A 17,514-nucleotide genomic window follows, 5' to 3' on the forward strand; every position below is an offset into this window, starting at 1 on the left:
TCCCTACACAAAAAGTGAAGGTCTTCCCCTTTCCTGAGTGTACAGTCCTCTGACCATCGTGCATGGGTCCTGGCAGTCTCTGCTTCCACCTCTATCAGCTGGGGCAATCCTGCTTTTACTGGAGTCGGTGAATTCTTTTCCATCACTGAGCACAGAGCAGAATTGTTACTGTCTGTTAATGGCAAATTCCCAATTACACTTTAATGTGATTTAAAAGTCAATTAAATCATTAACTTTAGGGAAGAGGCTTTGTTATTTCTAAATCTTACTGCTGCAAATATTTTGTGTCAGGAAATATTCTGTGACTGTAATTAATTAAAGGGTTCTGCGAAGCACAAATGTTTTGCAGAACACAGACTAACAGCCCTCCCATTTCTTAAGTCACAGTGACCTCTAGTGGTACCAGCCTTTTTTTTTTTTTTACTGAGCATTTATGTCTTAGCCCACAAAAGCCCAGAAGCTGTGAAGTGTTGGGTAATACAATTTCAACATAAATGCAGCAAAAAGAAATAATACAACTGTGGCTGCAGTGTGTCACCCATATTTTTCTGCCATCATTCTCTGGCCTGATTTTAAAAAATTGCTGTAGTGGTTGCATACAAAAAAAAATAGTGATTTGCACTAAAGCAGCACCTTGTATTAAGGCATCTCTGACTCTCCAGCAAATAATCCTCACAATTCCTCTGAGGCAGGAGCACAGCAAAAACAAAAAATGCGAGTGACCCCTAGAGCAGACTGAGTTGCTGTCAGAACTTGAGCGAGAAACCATTTTTCCTGGTTCTCAGCAGTGTGCCCCTTTTGTCTATACCACAAACTAGCCTTTGAGCTGCAGGTAGGATACCCCTATCATGACAAAGGGTAAACGATGACAGGGGAGCAGGATAGCCTGGTCTTTGTGGGTGGTAAAGGGATGTGGGAGGGTAGTACGTCAATTCTGGCATGCGGGATGCTGATTCTAGCAAGACCAAAATCTCCTGGGAGGGCTGTCACGAACACTGTATTTCACCTGGTCTGCGGGCTGCGGTGTCAGAGTCATCGCCCAACCTTGACTCTATCTAAACATCACATGCTGCAGCTGAGCTTTCTAGGCTTACGATTGTGTTTGCAGCAAAACTCCAAACCAGGCCAAGTGGTGGGTGGGGCAGGGGATTTTGCTGCCATCACATTATGCAGCTCAAAGTGAGGTTTTATTTGATGATTTCAGGGAGGGTGGGGGCCCCAGCGGCACAGGATCCGTTCTGCCTTCCCTCCTCTTCCTGTGAGCTTCCCTATTGCGGCTCCTTCATGTGGAGCCTGAGCAGCTCTGACTTACCTGATTGTGTTAAATGAGCATTTTGCCACCCGGCTGTTTGGGATTCAGGTGAATAATCAGTAGGTGTATCCTCACCAAGGGAATCTCACAGCTGTTAGCTGAGCTTTGGCCCACCTGAAAATTCATACCCTGTAGGCCTGAGCCCCCAGCCTTTGCTAAGGTCAACAGGAGTTTTGTCTGTGTGAAAACTGCAGGATCTAAATCTATATCGCTAGAATAGTATTTATGATAAGCTGGAGCTGGCATGTCCTAACACCAGTAACAGGTACAAGCACAAATCATGCTAAAAGAGAAATTCATTTGGAAGATAGCCACTGATTTCCTGATTACTTGGTGTAGAGGGAGGAATACGGTGACAGCATTACTAATCAATAGGCGTTTTCATCCCAGGCCCCAGCTTTGATCCTTAGTGGATTGTGCTATACACAGGAGTAGCTCTTACTTCCGGTGTTGGCTGAGCAGATTTTGGAGAAAGTCTATTCAGTCCTTTTTGTTGGTGGAGCTTTTGAGAAAATGCTTGCTATGTTTTCAGAGTAAAATCTGAATGCCACCCGCTGTCTTAAATGCCCCAGCCTGTTAAGATGACTTTAGGGATTAAAATAAGTTTTAACTGCTGATTGTGTCTATAAGCCCTGCAGAGCTCAGAGGGAAAGTTGGATCTGACTCCTTGTGCATCAGCAAAGCATGCTGCCAAATTCTAGTCGGCCCCACCTGTACAAAACCACTGTACATAGTGGGGCTTTCTAGGTAGGACACCCAGCCATAATGTAACCTAAAATGTTTTCCACTGCTGAGAAGTAACAAGAAGGACAAGGCCTAGCTTGATTCTCAGATCCCAGCCAAAGCTTATGGAGCTGGGAAGTAGAAAACTCCATTTTTTGCTCTATCTGAAGATACCTGTGCTGGATGTAAGGTGATGTCCTTCTCTGATGGTCTCCTAGCATTACCTTTAGAATGATGCCTGGGTGATTTTGTTCCTCTTGCTACAGGGTCTCCAAGACAATTTAATCTCAGACTGAGCAACAAGCATTGGTCTGAGCCTGAAGCCCAGGTCCAAATTCTCTCCTGCACAGTGGGGAAATTCTGATTAGGATTCAGCTCCCTTTCACTTAGTCAAAGCAAACCCCAGTGGCCAACCTGTGCTTCACCAGTCCAGTAAATGAACTGAGCAATGCTGATGGAAATCCTCACCTGGAAGCTGAGGTCCACCTGTGTCCAGGACGTTGTAGGGTTGTTTTACTGACCGCCCACTATGCAGAGATGTAGAATTTGAGAGAAACTCCAGGGCTTTTTCTGTCTTTTAGCAGACTCCAGGACCACACACAGTTCACGTGTCCCCAATCAATGGTACGGGTACCACCAGTGGTATGCAGACCACCTGTCAGTGGTACATGTTAACAGATTTATTATAATTAGTTTATATGACAAAAACTGGCTGGTGGTATTTAAGGTTGGATCATTTTAAATTGGTGGTGCACAGTTTGGGACCCTCTAGACCAACAGCAAGACTAGCGGGAGGGGAAAAGGGAGTCAGGCTATCACCTTCTTGCTGACAGGCCCATTTCCTGGGCTTTGTTTTGCAGTACGCTGCGCTGAGCTGCAGATCCAGTTCACCGAAGCTGTTTCTACTGTTGCTGGCCAGAAGGAGCTCATCACCAAGCTGGAGCACGACCTCAGCACTATCCAGTCCATGTCTGCAGTGCATCGCCCTGATGCTGAGGTAATTCTGGAGGTCCCGAATTTGCTGATCCACTGATTTCTAAAGCTCCTTTCCTGTTCAGCAAAGGGCATGTGAAACAAAAATGGCCACTAGGATAAGCAGAGGCTGAGGACCAACATGGTTCCCAAGCAGGACAAGAAGTTGGTTTTAATATCTTGCTACAGCCTGCAAGCAGCTGAAGAAGCAATCCCTTTATGCTCCTTCACCATCTCTGTTCTCAGACCCCCCACTCTGCAAATGGCACAGTGCTTTGCCATTCCTCTTCTTCCCATCTCATTCCCATGATCACTGAAAATCTCCCTCCACCTCTCCATGGTATTCGAGACAGTGCTTTCAATGAATGCTTTTTATTTCTCCCAGACACTAGTTTCCCTTGGTCTGAGAAGCCCCCAAATACATGCAACCCTAGAATGATTTCATTGCACACTTGGGACTCAGGTACTACAGCTGTGGCCACACAGAGTTTGCCAGATGTGCTGAGGCAATGAGATGGGTTTCAACATAGGTAGGGAAGTCTGCTGGGAAGAGGGATGGCAGCAAGTCGCCACAAATTTACCCTAACATTTCAATAAGACTCAGGTTGAAAGTTCAGCTCAAGGTGCCTTCTTATCATGTGTCCCTGTGTTATCAGAGCTGTCACATTGCAGTCCGGTTTGTTTTGTTTTACTTGCATCTCTTGGAAATGACTTTACCTCTCACCATTTGCACAGTTGAGGTCTGTACCTCCCCATAAACCTGGTAGTTTGTTTGCAGCATGAAACCTGCTTTGAGATTATGCTTTCCCATGGAGCATCTGGTCTGAGTCACTGTAGGGGTCAGGGTGATGCATCTGATGGACAATTGCTCTGCTCAGGCATGGCATTCCCTGCATTACCATAGGACCTGGTCTACGTCTTCACTAAAAAATCTTTGCTTTTGATTTTTCCATCCAGGGTGCTGCTGTGCACAGTTTAGAGAAGATCCCTGAACCCATCAAGGAAGCTACAGCCCTTTTTTATGGTAAGAGCCTAAAGTGAGTCAGTTATTGCTTTGGGAGCTGTGTAATAATCCAGGGAGTTTAATGCAAGAGCTGGGACTCAACAGAGGGTCACAGCTTCTATTGGTTTGTGAGAGTGCATCCCTCAAGATCAGCCCTTGTCAGCTGCTGCTCCTATACTATTGCTTTCATTTTTTTGCTGGATCAGACTGCTGCAGTGTTTCTAGCAGTTGCTGTCTGTGGGCACTGATTCTCGTCCCAAAAGCACACTTGCATGCAGAAGGCAATTTCCGCCCTGTGTCTAATCTGCTGCAGTGATTTTGCCTTGCTGAAGAGCAGACACGGACGGTCTTGAGGAACAGGTCAAGATCACTACCTGTCTCTGCTGCTGCTGTAAGCAAGGGCCTGGGCAACAGAGTACATCAGTGTGGGGCCCCGTTCCTTCTTGCTGCAACGCTGCTGTCACATTCGTGCGCGCACACAATTCAGCTGGAACTAACATACCATGCGCTTTGACTTTTGATCTTTCCACACTGAATCCCCTCCAGGGCAAGCAAGCTAAATGTTTCCTTTACATTTGCTGTTTGCTCAGAGGTCTGCAGGAAAAAATGAATCAAATAAATAATGATGGTTGGCTCCTCTGGAAAAGAACCCGTTTCCTTTCCTTTTTGTTTTGAAAGGTTTTGAAAATGCATGATAAACAATATCATGGCAACAGTTCTACCAAGCAAAACAACCAGCAGCCACCCATCCTGCTGCTATGAATAGCTCCACTGTGCAGACTGATTGAGTCACAGCCTTCTCGGATGTATTTATCATCTGGCGTCCAGGAGAAAAACCCTTGAGACGCTTCATCTTGTTCAATAGGCCATTCTAGGAGTTGGCCATCCAGTTGGGCTACATGCTGGCGTTGCTTATAATCCAGCCACAGCCATGCACACGCAGGGAAATTTCACAGTGCAGTTCCCAACCCTGGGTGCAGTAAATGAGGTGGTTGTTTTAGTCCAGAAAGCAGCCTGTAAGGTTTTAAATGAGGCTGAAAGGGAGATATTTTATCAGGGTACACTGAGAAGTGAACAGCAGCATTTTGTCAGCCATGGAAAGGGAGAGAAGGGGCCAGATCAGAGCTGGTTGAGCTGCAGAGGTCCTTTCTATGGCCAATGCTACTGCAAAAGAGACCATGAGAGATTGTCCCCAGTGGGCAGGAGGAATTGCTGCGCTGAGGGGGTGACCAGGGCAGCTGAAGATTGCACTGAATCACCACATCATGAATAGTCTTCACTGGTGATTCTCTCCCAGGAGAAACCTCCACAGAGGCAGGCAGTGTGGCCTGGGGCAAATTCATGAAAGCCCCATACATTCTCTGTCTGGTTGACACCGAATATGTGCTGAGCTGGAATGGTTTCTCACAATGCGTTCTGCTTCCTAGGCTGTCCTCCATCTCCCAGCTCTCCGTTTCCTGAGGGGCAGATGGATTCCCTGCTGTCCATCATCTCCAGTCAGAGGGAACGCTTCCGGGCCCGGAACCAAGAGCTAGAGGCGGTACGTTGGCAGGTTCCCAAACACCGGACTTGGGAATGCTAGACAGTTTGAGCTTTCCATATGGCTGTCAGCAAGGTCATGCCCTAGGCCAGGGGTTGTCAGCTGGGGGTACACGTACCCCCAGGGGCACTTGGGAACACCCTCGGGGGTACACACGGGCAGGCAGGGACAGAGCTCTGCCACCTACCACCCTGCACTGCCACCTCTCAGGAGCAGGGTCGGGGCAGGGCGAGGGCAGCAGCGTCCCTCTGCAGGCCACACAGACATCTCCTGGCCATTTAGATGCAGGGTGGCAGATGGCCACCGCCGCCATCCATCACCCCAGTCTAACACTTAGAGGGCATGAGTTTCTAAAGGGTTTTAGCTGGGGCCCTAGGAAACTAACAGAGATGAACAAAATCACTCAGAAATTACCTGCTTCTTAAGTCAAGGCTACTATCCTATTAACTTAAAGCTCCAACAAAGCAATTGTGCATTTTTGTAATGGTGCTTCCTTAGATATCTGTCACTAAAATACGAGACCAACGAATCCTGTACTGTCCCTTCAGTATTGTTCCCACTCAGGAGACAATGTTGACCTTCTGTTGCTGTTCTAGTGGTAGTTTATAACTGGCATCCTAGCAAAGATTTCTGGGATGTCTGCATTGAGATGACTATATAAATAGAGGTTGCATTGCAAATAGTAAAGTGTTTTAACTGGTAAAATTGCAAGTCTAATTCCACAAAACCCTGGAAGGGTGTCAGAGAACCCAAAGATTCTGGCTCTGTCTCACCCTCTATTCTCTTCACATTATTATCTGCCTTGACATTTTTTAGAAGTCATTTGCAAGTTTAGATTTTATGGTGTGGAGCCCCCAGCTTCCTGTGTAAGATCCTTCATCGAGTGAGACAGGAGCCTGGAGACAGAATCACTTTTCCCCAGTGACTGAGGAATCCTAGCATAGAACTGTTAGAAAAGTCGGGCTGGAAGGGACCTCTGAAGGTCATCTAGTCCAGCCCCCTTCATTAGGCAGGATCATCCCTGTCCCAACAATCCCATACAAATCCTTGTCTACCTATTACTAACACTGTATCTGTCACAGATCACAAGCCTGCCACAGGTAAAGCGGAGGGACAATGGTGGCCAGTGTCTTGCTCCTGTGAGGGCTGTTAAAATATGCTGGGGAGATCTAAGGAAGAGGGCTGTGCCCTCACTACAGTGGAAAGCAAAAACCCCATCAGTCCACACCAATCTGACCATGGCATAAAATGCCTCCCTGATCCAAATGTGGTGCTTAATTGGCAAGGAGTGCCTCTCATCTCAGCTGCTCTGTGCACATGTGCTGGATGGAACATCTGGAGCTTGAGGGCACAGGCAGAGCCGCACAGCAGGGATTGCAGAACTTGGCTGAACCACAGGCGGGGAACAGCTGTCTCATTCCTGTTGTTGCTTATGCTGACTTCTTTGGAGCTATGGGTTATAGGTGCACTGACTCTGGAGCAAAGCTCTTGGACACGGACCAATGGCTTGAAGTTGCAGCAAAGTAAGTTATATCAGGAAAAACTTCTTCCCTGTTAGAATAGCGAGGCAGTGGAACAGACTGCCTAGGGAAGTTGTGGACTCTCCATCACTGGAGGTGTTCAAGAAGAGGTTGGACAGCCACTGGTTGGGGATCATCTAGATGTAGCTATGTCTGTGTTCTACTCTGTGTATTCTTCATCCTTATAGGCTTTGCTGATTCCCCAGCTTTTCTTGGGTCTACCTTTTTTTCTTGCCCTCCACTTTCCCCTGCATTATGGTGTTGGCAAGGGTGCCTGGCCTTCTTGTTATGTGTTCAAACCATTGCAGCTTCCTTCATCGCACAACCTCCAACAACAGTTTTTAGGTTCCAATTTTGTGACTGATTTGCTGCTTGACAGACTCATTGGTCTGTTGCTCAATGTATGAGACACGCAGCAGTCTCCTAAAGCAGCAAATTTCAAATGCCACAATTTTGGTGTCTAACTTCTTATTAAACATCCATGCCTCAGAGCCATAAAGCATCGTAAAGATGACCACAGCAGGCAGCAGATGGAATTTTACCTTTAGTGCAATATTGCTGCTTGTCCAGATTTTCTTTTGCTTGTTAGTTGGCTGGTGGCAATGGCTATTCTGGTCTTGACTTCCTTTTCAGATGGTAAGTCTTCTGTGATGGTGGCTCCCAAATACTTCAAACTTCTTGCTCTTTCTAGTTTTTTATTGCCAATCTTCACATCAGCATTGCTGTCAGTGATCTTGGAGGTGTCATTGCTTTGCTTTTCTCAGTGCTTATTTCCATTCTTTGCAGTTTTGTCTAGCATTTCTGTAAGTTCTTGAAGCTCTTCAGATATCCCTGCTATCAGATTGATGTCATCAGCAAAGCACAAGTTGTTGATCTTCTGCCCTCCAACTGATACAGTTCCTGTGAAATTCTCTAAGATGTCTGACATGATTTGCTTGAGGAAGAGATTGAAAAGGCGTGGTGAGAGCAGGCAATCTTGGTGCACTCCTACTGAAGTGGCAAACCGTTCAACAATGTCGGTGTTGATCAGAACTCCACTACTTGCATTGCTGTAAAGCTCTTCTATTAATGTTATCAGGGATCTGCTGATATTATGCTTCTTCATCATGAAACAAAGTGCTTTGTGCCACACCCTATCAAAAGCTTTCTTGAAGTCTAGGCAGACAAGGTTCTTTAGGTGAATCTGATATCTTTTATTAGACCAACTTAAATAGTTAGAAAAAAAAATTTAAGCAAGCTTTTGGGTTCAAAAACCCTTTGTCAGGCTGAGGAAGTTTCAGCAGTTGGTGTGTGCTCTTCCTGGATGGAATGAAAAGTAAAGAGGCCAGAGGCTGGGCTGGTCTGCATACAAGACAGGCAGTCAGTGAAAATGTAAAATGAGGAGTCAATGGGTAAGAGACAGGCTGGGTGTGGGGGAGAGAGGGGGATGAAAAGTGGAGAGGTACCTGGGAAGTCAGCTGTCAGGCAGGTTATAATGTGTCATAAGTCCAATGTCTATATTCTTGAAGTCTATGAAGTTATGGTGAAGTTCTTTCAGGTGATCACGGTACTTTTCACACAATACTTGGATGCTCAAAATTTGCTCTGTGGTACTTCTCCCTGCTCTGAACTCAGCTTGCTCTTCCACCAGCATGGTCTCTACTTGAGGCTTCAGTCTGTTCAGTATTATTCTTAGAAGTACGTTGCTTGGATGGCTCATGATGCGGTAGTTTGTGCATTGGTGGAGACTTCCCTTTTTAGGAAGGAGAATGATGACTGACTTTGTCCACTGGGTTGTTCAAGTTTTTTCCTTCCATATCATGTTGCGCATTTTGTGAAGACTGCTTGTTATGCTGTCACCTGTCTTCAAGAATTCTGCAGGTACGTTGTCTACACCAGGTGCTTTCTCATTCTTCAGGCTTCTAATGGCTTCTTCTGCTTCTTCTCTTGAGATGTCTAGGTCTTCCTCTTCTTTGGTTCCAGGTCCTCCTTTCTCTAGTTGGTCAAGCACTTAGGGCTCCATTTGGATGTTGCAGTTGTAAAGTTCCTTTGTGTACTCTGCCTATCCCTTGTGTATTGCATTGTTTTCAGTCAGCAGTGTTGCATAGAGTTTAGATTATGGATTGAATAGGATGGTTTGGATAGGGATAATCCTGCCTCAGGCAGAGGGTTGGACTAGATGACCTCTGGAGGCACCTTCCAGCCCTACTTCTCCATGACTCTATGATACTTCCATCTATGCTTTATCTCTGCTGATTCGTCCCAACAGCTTACACAGATGGGAGGAAATGGGGGCTCATTTCTGCTGTAGAACAAATTAAAACACCGTTTCCTCACCCCACTCCCCTTTCTCCCAACACCCGCATAGCTCCAACTGATGCTGCTTTCTTTCTATATGCTGCAGGAGAACCGCTTGATGCAGCACACTATGCAGGCCCTCCAAAGTGAGCTGGACAACCTCAGAGCAGACAACATCAAGTTATATGAGAAAATCAAGTTCCTCCAGAGCTACCCAGGCCGGGTAAGTGCAAAAGTTGCCACCCTCTGTCTCTGTCCTTGAAAGACAGCAAGATCCAGTGAACCCATTGGTGATCTGGAAAATGTATGCAGCTGGCCCTATTCATTTGCAAATAAGCATCTGAAATGATGCTGGATTAATATTCATATGTCCTTAATCCACACTTAAAAATATGTTGGGCTAAAGTAATTACCTCTCCTGCTTTTCCAATTCCCAGACGTTGCCTGGATCAAGTGATTCTCAAAGTTTCTGGGGTCGCCAACCCCTTTATTATACAGCTGTGTACACCTATTATTCCATGGTACTGACAATAAATAGAGCGTCACTATCACTACAACTGCAGTGTGACCTTTCCACTACAACCTCAGAGCTATTTTTCTTTCCTTTTCCCCCACTATTTACATTTCTCTCTGTCTCCTCTCCTATTCATCTTGCATAACTTCTAGAGATTTTCTGTATACCCCGTGGGTGTGCAGACTCCGGTTTGAGGCATACTATAGTGGCCCAAGCATGCTGCTGACAGACATGAAGAAAGAAAACAAAACAGTGCTTTACCAAAAGAGGAAGCACATTAGTTTGACCCAGCTCCCCAGCATCTGTGTAGATCATGTGCTTCAGCAGGGCTTTTTGGCACTTTTTTATTTAAAGCTGATTCAATCAGCTATTAGATAAAAGCAACAAAAAGCCCAGCTGAAGTATGTGATCTGTACAGACGTTGGGCAAGCTGTGTCAAACTAATGTGATGCCTCTTCTGGGCGTATGCTGCACTCAATGTGGGGGCACACTGAGCTGAAAGTAAAGTAGTTTTTCTTTTTTATCACGTCTGTAAGCAGCCACTAAGATCTGGAGTAACCTTTAGTGCCAGCCTGCCCTAGTGTATCCTGTGTACTCATTTTATCCTACAAGTGTGATTGAGCTTAATTCCAAGTTACCCGCATTAACTTTAAAAATGGGAGATGGAAAAGATTGCCATCATCTAGTCAGCTTGCCCACCTCTCTGTGGCAGTGTAGCTAGTGTCTGACTTGAAGCACTTCAAGGACTGCAGCTGGCCTTTGATGCTAGGAGTTGGCATTTTCTGCCTTAGCATGCCTATGAAGCCCTTGGATGTTCAAACTTGTTTGCACACTTGCTGCAAGGTTGTGGGTTAAACAAATGACTCCTGAAGTAGCCCTCCAGACTCAGAGTCTCAAAAATAATCCAGGCTATGTCAAAAAGTAATTCATTCTCACCACCCCAGCCCACATGAGAGTTTATGGGGCACGCGCTCTTTTCTTATGAGACTCCCAGGCTCTTTCGACACACTGATCTTGGGAACTAGAGCTCGGAGGCCTGTGAGTCTGACAAAAAGCTTTGTTCCCAGTACATTAGTCACCAGTCTTCTGTTGCTTATGTACCCCTCACATGATGCTAACTCAGCACTGCAATTATTTCCTCCTTTCTGTGTACAACAGCAAGTGATGAAGAAGAGTCACTTCTCTTACTACACTGACCTAGAAACTTTCCCTGTAATGCTTCTTACTGCACAACTTCTGGCCAGCAGGGAGAGCTCCTCTCCTTTACAAGGTCCTAGTCTTTTCCAGGGCAGCATAGAACAGCAATCAAGTGGGTCTGTCATGACAGAGGCTGCTTGAATGAGGAACAAGCTCAGTCTACACTCAAACAGGAAATAACAGAGAAACAGCCTACACAGCCATGTGGTTCTCAGCCAGACATCACTGCCCTCAGACATTCCAGCACTGCTTCCCCTCTTATTGCTTGCTTAAGCATTTTTCTGTGTAAAGTGGAATTTGAATACGCAGAAATGCCCCTGTACACCCATGCCTAAAAAGCCCCATTGGAGCTGCAAAGCTGTCATTTAAGGAGCTTTTAACTGCAATATCATCATTAACACGAAATGTTTTGTCATGTTCCAAGGGTCTTCTAATCGCTATGCAATGAAAATGGATAGAGTATAGGAAAACTCTCAAGTCCCCTGGTCTTAATCTGTGCTATTATTCTGTTGTGCAGCAGGTTCTCTGCCGTGCTTCAGAGGTGGCTGCATGTCAGTGGCAGGTGATCAGAATCTTTGTGGGTCAATATTTTACAATTCTTTGGGACCTTTCTGGAAGGAAAGTTATATCTACACTAAAGACCTGTATGCCTACAAGGCCTATCACTCATGAGGGTTGAATAGGATTGGGGCCTATGCAATTATTTATTGTTCCAGATAAAATGAAAGATCATGTCTCTATAACATCAGAACATTTTCCTCTCTGTATAAAGAGTAATAAATTGTGTGTTACTCAGTTGTGTAGGACTGTGTCATCTAGAACCTAATAAGCCATATGACAAGCTTAAAAAATATAGTCAAAACCAGTACAATAAAGCCGGCCTATAATGATAGCACAGTCCCTAAATGAGGACCTCATCTGACCACAGGATTCTGACTGTGTAATGGCCTGCATATCATATTCCAGAGCATAGGGTATTTTCACCTGTTCACCTTGCGGCTTACCCTGTCAAAGAGGAGTCGCAAGAGATTGTGGTTGGATGCCTGGGCAGAACAACAAGGAACAAGCAGTAACAAGTCCAGAAAGACAACCAAAAGGTCAGTCTCATCTGTATTAAACCACGATGATATAATTAGGCAGGGATAAAAAAGAAGCAAGCAAACAGGCTAGCAGCAGCATTTTGAGCGTTGTGCACCCTCACAATTAAAGCATGAAGGATATAGGCAGGGAATTTTAAAATTAATCTCTAGCAGATATAAATTCATCATTCAGAGTTAAGAACAAGCTGCCACAGCACAAACTTCCAACACCAGGGGGTATGGGGAGAGGTTCCAGCTTTTCAGTGCCTGCATCTGAAGCCTGAGTCTAAGCAACAACCCCAAAATGCAGAAAAATAAATTGCAGAATCCAAAGAGAAGACTTGAACTCGATGAATCAGCACCAGATCATTTAAATTTATGTATCTTGATTATTATTAGTAATGGTATACCCAAATGGAGGATGCATTATGCCTATAGTTTGCACTCCTTAGCAGTGCTGACAATGGGATCCAGTGCTGGTTTTTCTTGGCTTACAGCAAATGTTGTTTCCATCTCAGTTTGGGGAAGGAATCAGCAAGTAGATTTTTTACAGCCCCCAAATGTGGTGTTTTAAATAGCTTGGGAGCATGGTGTGCAGATTATTATAGCCTCCCATAGCAGATAGAAGATGGGCTCATTGCTGTGTTTAGCCCAGAGCTGCCTACAAGCTTGCAAAAGGACTTCCATACCAGGAAAAGCCTGCTTAAATAAGATCCAAATCTCTCTCTCCTTTCAGGGAGTCTCCTTGTCTTCCTTTGCCCTATGTCTGCTTGACTTCCTTTGTCCTAACAGATATGTGTTTAAACAATATATTTCCTCCCATTAAACAACTGTCTCCTCCTCACCTGATTCAGCAGCAATGGGCCATTATGTTGGACTGATATCACTTTAAGCATTTTCATGGCAAGTTAGCATTCTGTGGTGACGCAAATAGATAGTCAAGACCTCATTGCTATACCATGTGGAAGGGGAAGTGGCACAAGTCAGACGCAGCCCTGCTACCTTCAGTATGGAACATTGCTCAGACACTACTGCCACTTCCATTTTTCTGAGTGATCACATCCCCTTTGGAAAAGCACTGGTCTGTATAGCCCCCCACTTCCCCCACCTCTGCTATACACATGCGCATCCCTTCAGAGTCAGTGTGTGATCATGAAGAACTATTTTGGGCTGGATTCCCCACTGCTCTGCCCCTTCTGCAAGTCTCTTACACCTGTGCAAAGCTACTGTTCTGATTTGGAAGCGTTTTACTTCCACTTTGCACTGGTCTAAACGACTGACAACAGGAACGGAAAGGGGAGAGTTAGATCTCCAGGTGTGATCTTGGCAAATCATGTGACATCTGTGTGCCTCAGATCCTTGGGAAAGCCCTTTGAGAGCCTTAGACCCGTAAGTCTCCTACAGGCAAGTATCATTGTTATAGCAGCTCCCAAGGGGAAGCTGTGGCTCAGGCTCTGCTCTGGTATCCAGAAGCCATGTTCTTGCCTAACAGGGCAGGAAGCTGAATCCACTTGAAATTTTCTCAGATTTTGAATGACCATGCAAAGGTCTCTGGTCAGACAGAAATGCTGAGACGTGGGGGAGTGGGTGTGCAGGGACAGAAACTTGGCTGGATATCCTTCATTAAAATGCCCCTTTTAGTTGCGCAAATGAATTGGGGCAAGTGAGGAATGCTGTGTGAGTCACTCCTCTGCTTCCCTACTGCTTGGCGACGAATGCAGAGCCATGGCTCACACTAGCAGGGGACATCTGTAGTGAGTGAAGTAGTGCAGCAGGGAGCCATCTGGCACCGGGAGTGATTCTTGTGCCTGATGGACAATGGCTCTAACGGTCGCTGTTTCACTCCTGTAGGGTGGCAGCAGCGACGACACGGAGCTCCGCTACTCCTCCCAGTATGAAGAGCGCTTGGATCCCTTCTCCTCCTTCAGCAAGAAGGTACAGAAGGCCAGAAGCATTCGCTTCTCACTACGAGTCCAACACAGCCCAAGGCCCAGTGCCTTCAACTCCCCGCTGTGGACAGTGAGAGTTGGAGACTCTGAGCACCTCTCTGGATTGGGCCCTACATGATTAGCTTAAGCAGGAGCCAGGGGTCACTAAGTCATGGTAAAATTAATCTTACCAACCCATTCGTCCCTCCATTTACCTGCAGCTAGCTGTTCAATCATGCCAGTTTTGCAGATTGGGAAGCCGAACCAGAGAGGCTGTGATTTTGCCTCAGACCTTTTAAGGAGTCAGGATTGAACCTCTGGGCTCCTGGGGGGATGGTGCTAAGATTCAGTGCCTTCCCCACAGGCTGGATAGCACTGGATAGTACCTCACAGCCGCTCAGCCTGCAACAAGCTTCTGCTCTATTCCTTAAAACCCAGGCAACTACTTTGAGTCTCAAGTTAACTTCCATTTAACATTTAACTTCCAGGAACGCCAGAGGAAGTATCTGAGCCTCAGTCCTTGGGATAAGGCCACCCTCAGCATGGTAAGTGATGGCAGATTACCTACAATACATAATTCTTTGTCTCCATTCATAGCTGTTGTGTTCATGGCAATGAGAGTTGGGGAGCATGTTGATCTTTGTTTTAGTCGAGAACTTTCCCACACAGTACTCCCCAGGTCTCTGGGGTACGTACTGGGTGCAGACCTCCCAGTCCTTTCCATACTTCTTCCTGTGTTTGCTGGAGCCCATTTACTCATCCATTTTGGTCACCTTTATCCTGCTCACAAATCTTACTGACCTTACTGCACTGCACGTGAAGTCATGGCTCCAAGCTCATGTTCCATTCACAGGCTTAGGATTTCTCTGTAGCTGGATTTGGCAGAGGAAGCCAGGCTGCAAGGAGGATTTTTATTTAAGCAGAAATTTTCCCCTTAAGCAAAGGGAGCTCTAAAAAGTCACAGTACGTTTTCTTCTGGTAATAAATATATTCTCTTGCATCAAGTTTTGCTCCCACTTCTTTCTTCTGTGTCCTTGAGCCTGCAACTCTCCCTTGATATAGTCAGACTCCCTTGGGTCTTGCTAGGCAGTAGAGATTATATTTCCCTCCACTCTAAAATTCTGTTGCTGACTTTGCAAATGGTTTTGCTTTGGAAGAGGAGAGGAAACTAACACACCTATATTTCCTTTCCTGTTTCTTCCCCTGTCCCAAAGCCATTCAGTGTTTACAGCATTAGGGAGAAACTCAATGGACTCCAGGATGTCCAGGTGCTAAAACTCAGCTCTGGTCCATGCTCACACAGTACACATTCCCAGGCCAGTGTTCTCATGTACATGGGGCAGTGGAGGGGGTATTAGCTTTGGATCAGTTTGTGTTTACTAGGATTTTCTTTGAGAATGGTGTGGCTTTTCAGGAATAACATCTTCCCTCTACACTGCCCCGCAACTTGTACAGAGCTGATGCATTTATTAGAACATTTAAGAGTGACTTGCAAAGGGCTGGGGATGTGTATGAGGCATGTTCTTTTTCTGATTATTCATAATATAGCCTGGTCAGATCAACATTGCATCCCCCTACCTGGGGTTGGTTCCTTTCAAGCTACACTGAGGTGAAACCGCTGTCTTGCATAAGGAGTCTCTCTGTAATGATGCACCTTTCTGGTAGTGAAGACAAAGAGCTTTTATACATGTACCTTTGTCTGCTCTGATGTGCTGGAAATCCAGTGCATCAGAGAAGACTCCATTAATTGAGTCTGCAGAGCATGCAAGCTGATGCACCTGGCTCTGTATCGCATGCATTTGTATAAATGGTGAAATATGCGTCAGCGCCCAAAAAATGGCAGTGGTGCGCTTTTGAATTAAAACACGTCAAAGGTGTTTTAGTTCAAAAGCACACCTCTGCCATTTTCTCAGTGCTAACACGCATTTTGTCATTTATACAAATGTATGCGATGCAGCGTCAAGCACTTTTAAAAGTGCCTGGCACTGCGACGCACATGTGTGCAAATGCCCAGAGTCTTAACCTCTGAATACACCAATGTAACACTCCCTACCCTCCACCATGGTGTTAAACTCGCATTACACCTCAAGAAAGTAAAGTTATGCAAGGGCTTAAGCGCCTGATTGTCTAAGGGTCATGCACGCAACTGAATGTGCAGCATACAACAAATACAATTATAGATGTTGGATAGATGTTTCATGAAGCAGGGCCAGGACTGATGCTTGTGCCAGTCTGTAGCGACTGCTGTGGGTGGGAGGATGTAAAGCCATAGCTCTGACCTCTGCATTCCAGCTAGCAAATGAGATCCAGTCTGGCACACAGAATGGATGACCCTGATGAGAGGTGGTGCAAAATTTGTGCTGTCTTGGAGATGTCATGTCTTCCTGACATATGATGGTTTGGAGGTAGGGAGGAGGCATTTGAGGCTCCGCACTGCTGCCAGTGCAAGTGTGCATCTAACAGGCACACTCCTGCTTTAATAGAAATCTGTGTTCAGTGCACCATAATGTAGATTTCTGCATTAGTGCGTGAACTGTGGCTATAGACTAATGCTTCTCAACCAGGGTGCCATGGCAGCCTGGGGTGCCTTGCAAACCTTTTAAGGGTGTTGCAGAGTGCCATGCAATATTAGCACTGTTAAGTATGCAAACACTTGTGCATGATTCACAAGATAAACTCAGAGATTTCAAGCATGAATCTATAGTGACAAAACTGGGTCATCAGCACCCACAGTGCTGTGAGTACATTCTGATCTATTGTGGTCTTCCTGAGGTCTTTGCACCAGAAGAGTTGCTTTACTGTTTTTGCATAGTGAACAAATGGGTGAAAGCTAAGAGCTGGCATTTTCCAAGGGGTGCCTTGAGTCTAATGTGGCTGAGAACCACTGCTAGAGACTATCTCTAAAGGTATAGCTGACTTACACATTTCCATTGCTTTGGGGAAGTAAACAGAAAAGGAGCTAGCTGCAGTAACTAGTGTGGCAAGTAGCAAAGCTGCCTCTGCTGTGGCACAATTACTGTGTCAGCTCCTTCCTTGCTTTTACATCTCAAGTTGTCGCTGGCATTGCACAGAGTGCAACAGTGACAGAGGCTTCTATAAAGCAGCAAATGCAGTTCACATACTGAGCTATAGGCACCAAGTACATGGGGGCACAAGGGGCCTGGCCCCCCTTGGGAAGGGAGCTGTTGGGGCCCAAACCTGACAAAAAAAGAAAAACATGGCAGGTTTCCCCTTGCACGCTGGGGAGTTCCAGCCTGCAAGGGGCTGCTTGGGGCTAGGGGGAGTGGGGAGAGCGGTCAGAGGCAGGGGGTGCCACGTGGATGTGTGCGTGCACATGCACGTGGCAGCCAAGTAGTGGTGGAGAGCAGCTCCCACAGTTCCCTCCAGGTAAGTCTATTGAGGCAGCAGAGGAGGGGGCACAGGCGATGCATTGGGGTGGGGTGGGGGAA

At 46.0% G+C, this 17,514-nt stretch overlaps 1 protein-coding gene across 2 annotated transcripts in view; it reads left to right on the top strand.

Moving 5' to 3' along the window:
* CUX1 (cut like homeobox 1) overlaps window positions 1-17,514 on the top strand; it is a 549,359-nt gene that overhangs the window by 518,046 nt on the left and 13,799 nt on the right. For both annotated transcript variants that reach the window (XM_019511460.1, XM_019511459.1), the window contains exons 15-20: window positions 2,896-3,032; window positions 3,965-4,031; window positions 5,438-5,550; window positions 9,454-9,570; window positions 13,989-14,072; window positions 14,554-14,610. In XM_019511460.1, coding sequence (XP_019367005.1) covers window positions 2,896-3,032; window positions 3,965-4,031; window positions 5,438-5,550; window positions 9,454-9,570; window positions 13,989-14,072; window positions 14,554-14,610 — 575 coding nt within the window. The remainder of the gene's footprint in view (window positions 1-2,895; window positions 3,033-3,964; window positions 4,032-5,437; window positions 5,551-9,453; window positions 9,571-13,988; window positions 14,073-14,553; window positions 14,611-17,514) is intronic.

The sequence above is a fragment of the Gavialis gangeticus genome, unplaced genomic scaffold (genome assembly GCF_001723915.1).
Source record: "Gavialis gangeticus isolate Ggan-Ray unplaced genomic scaffold, GavGan_comp1, whole genome shotgun sequence".
NCBI lineage: Eukaryota > Metazoa > Chordata > Crocodylia > Gavialidae > Gavialis > Gavialis gangeticus.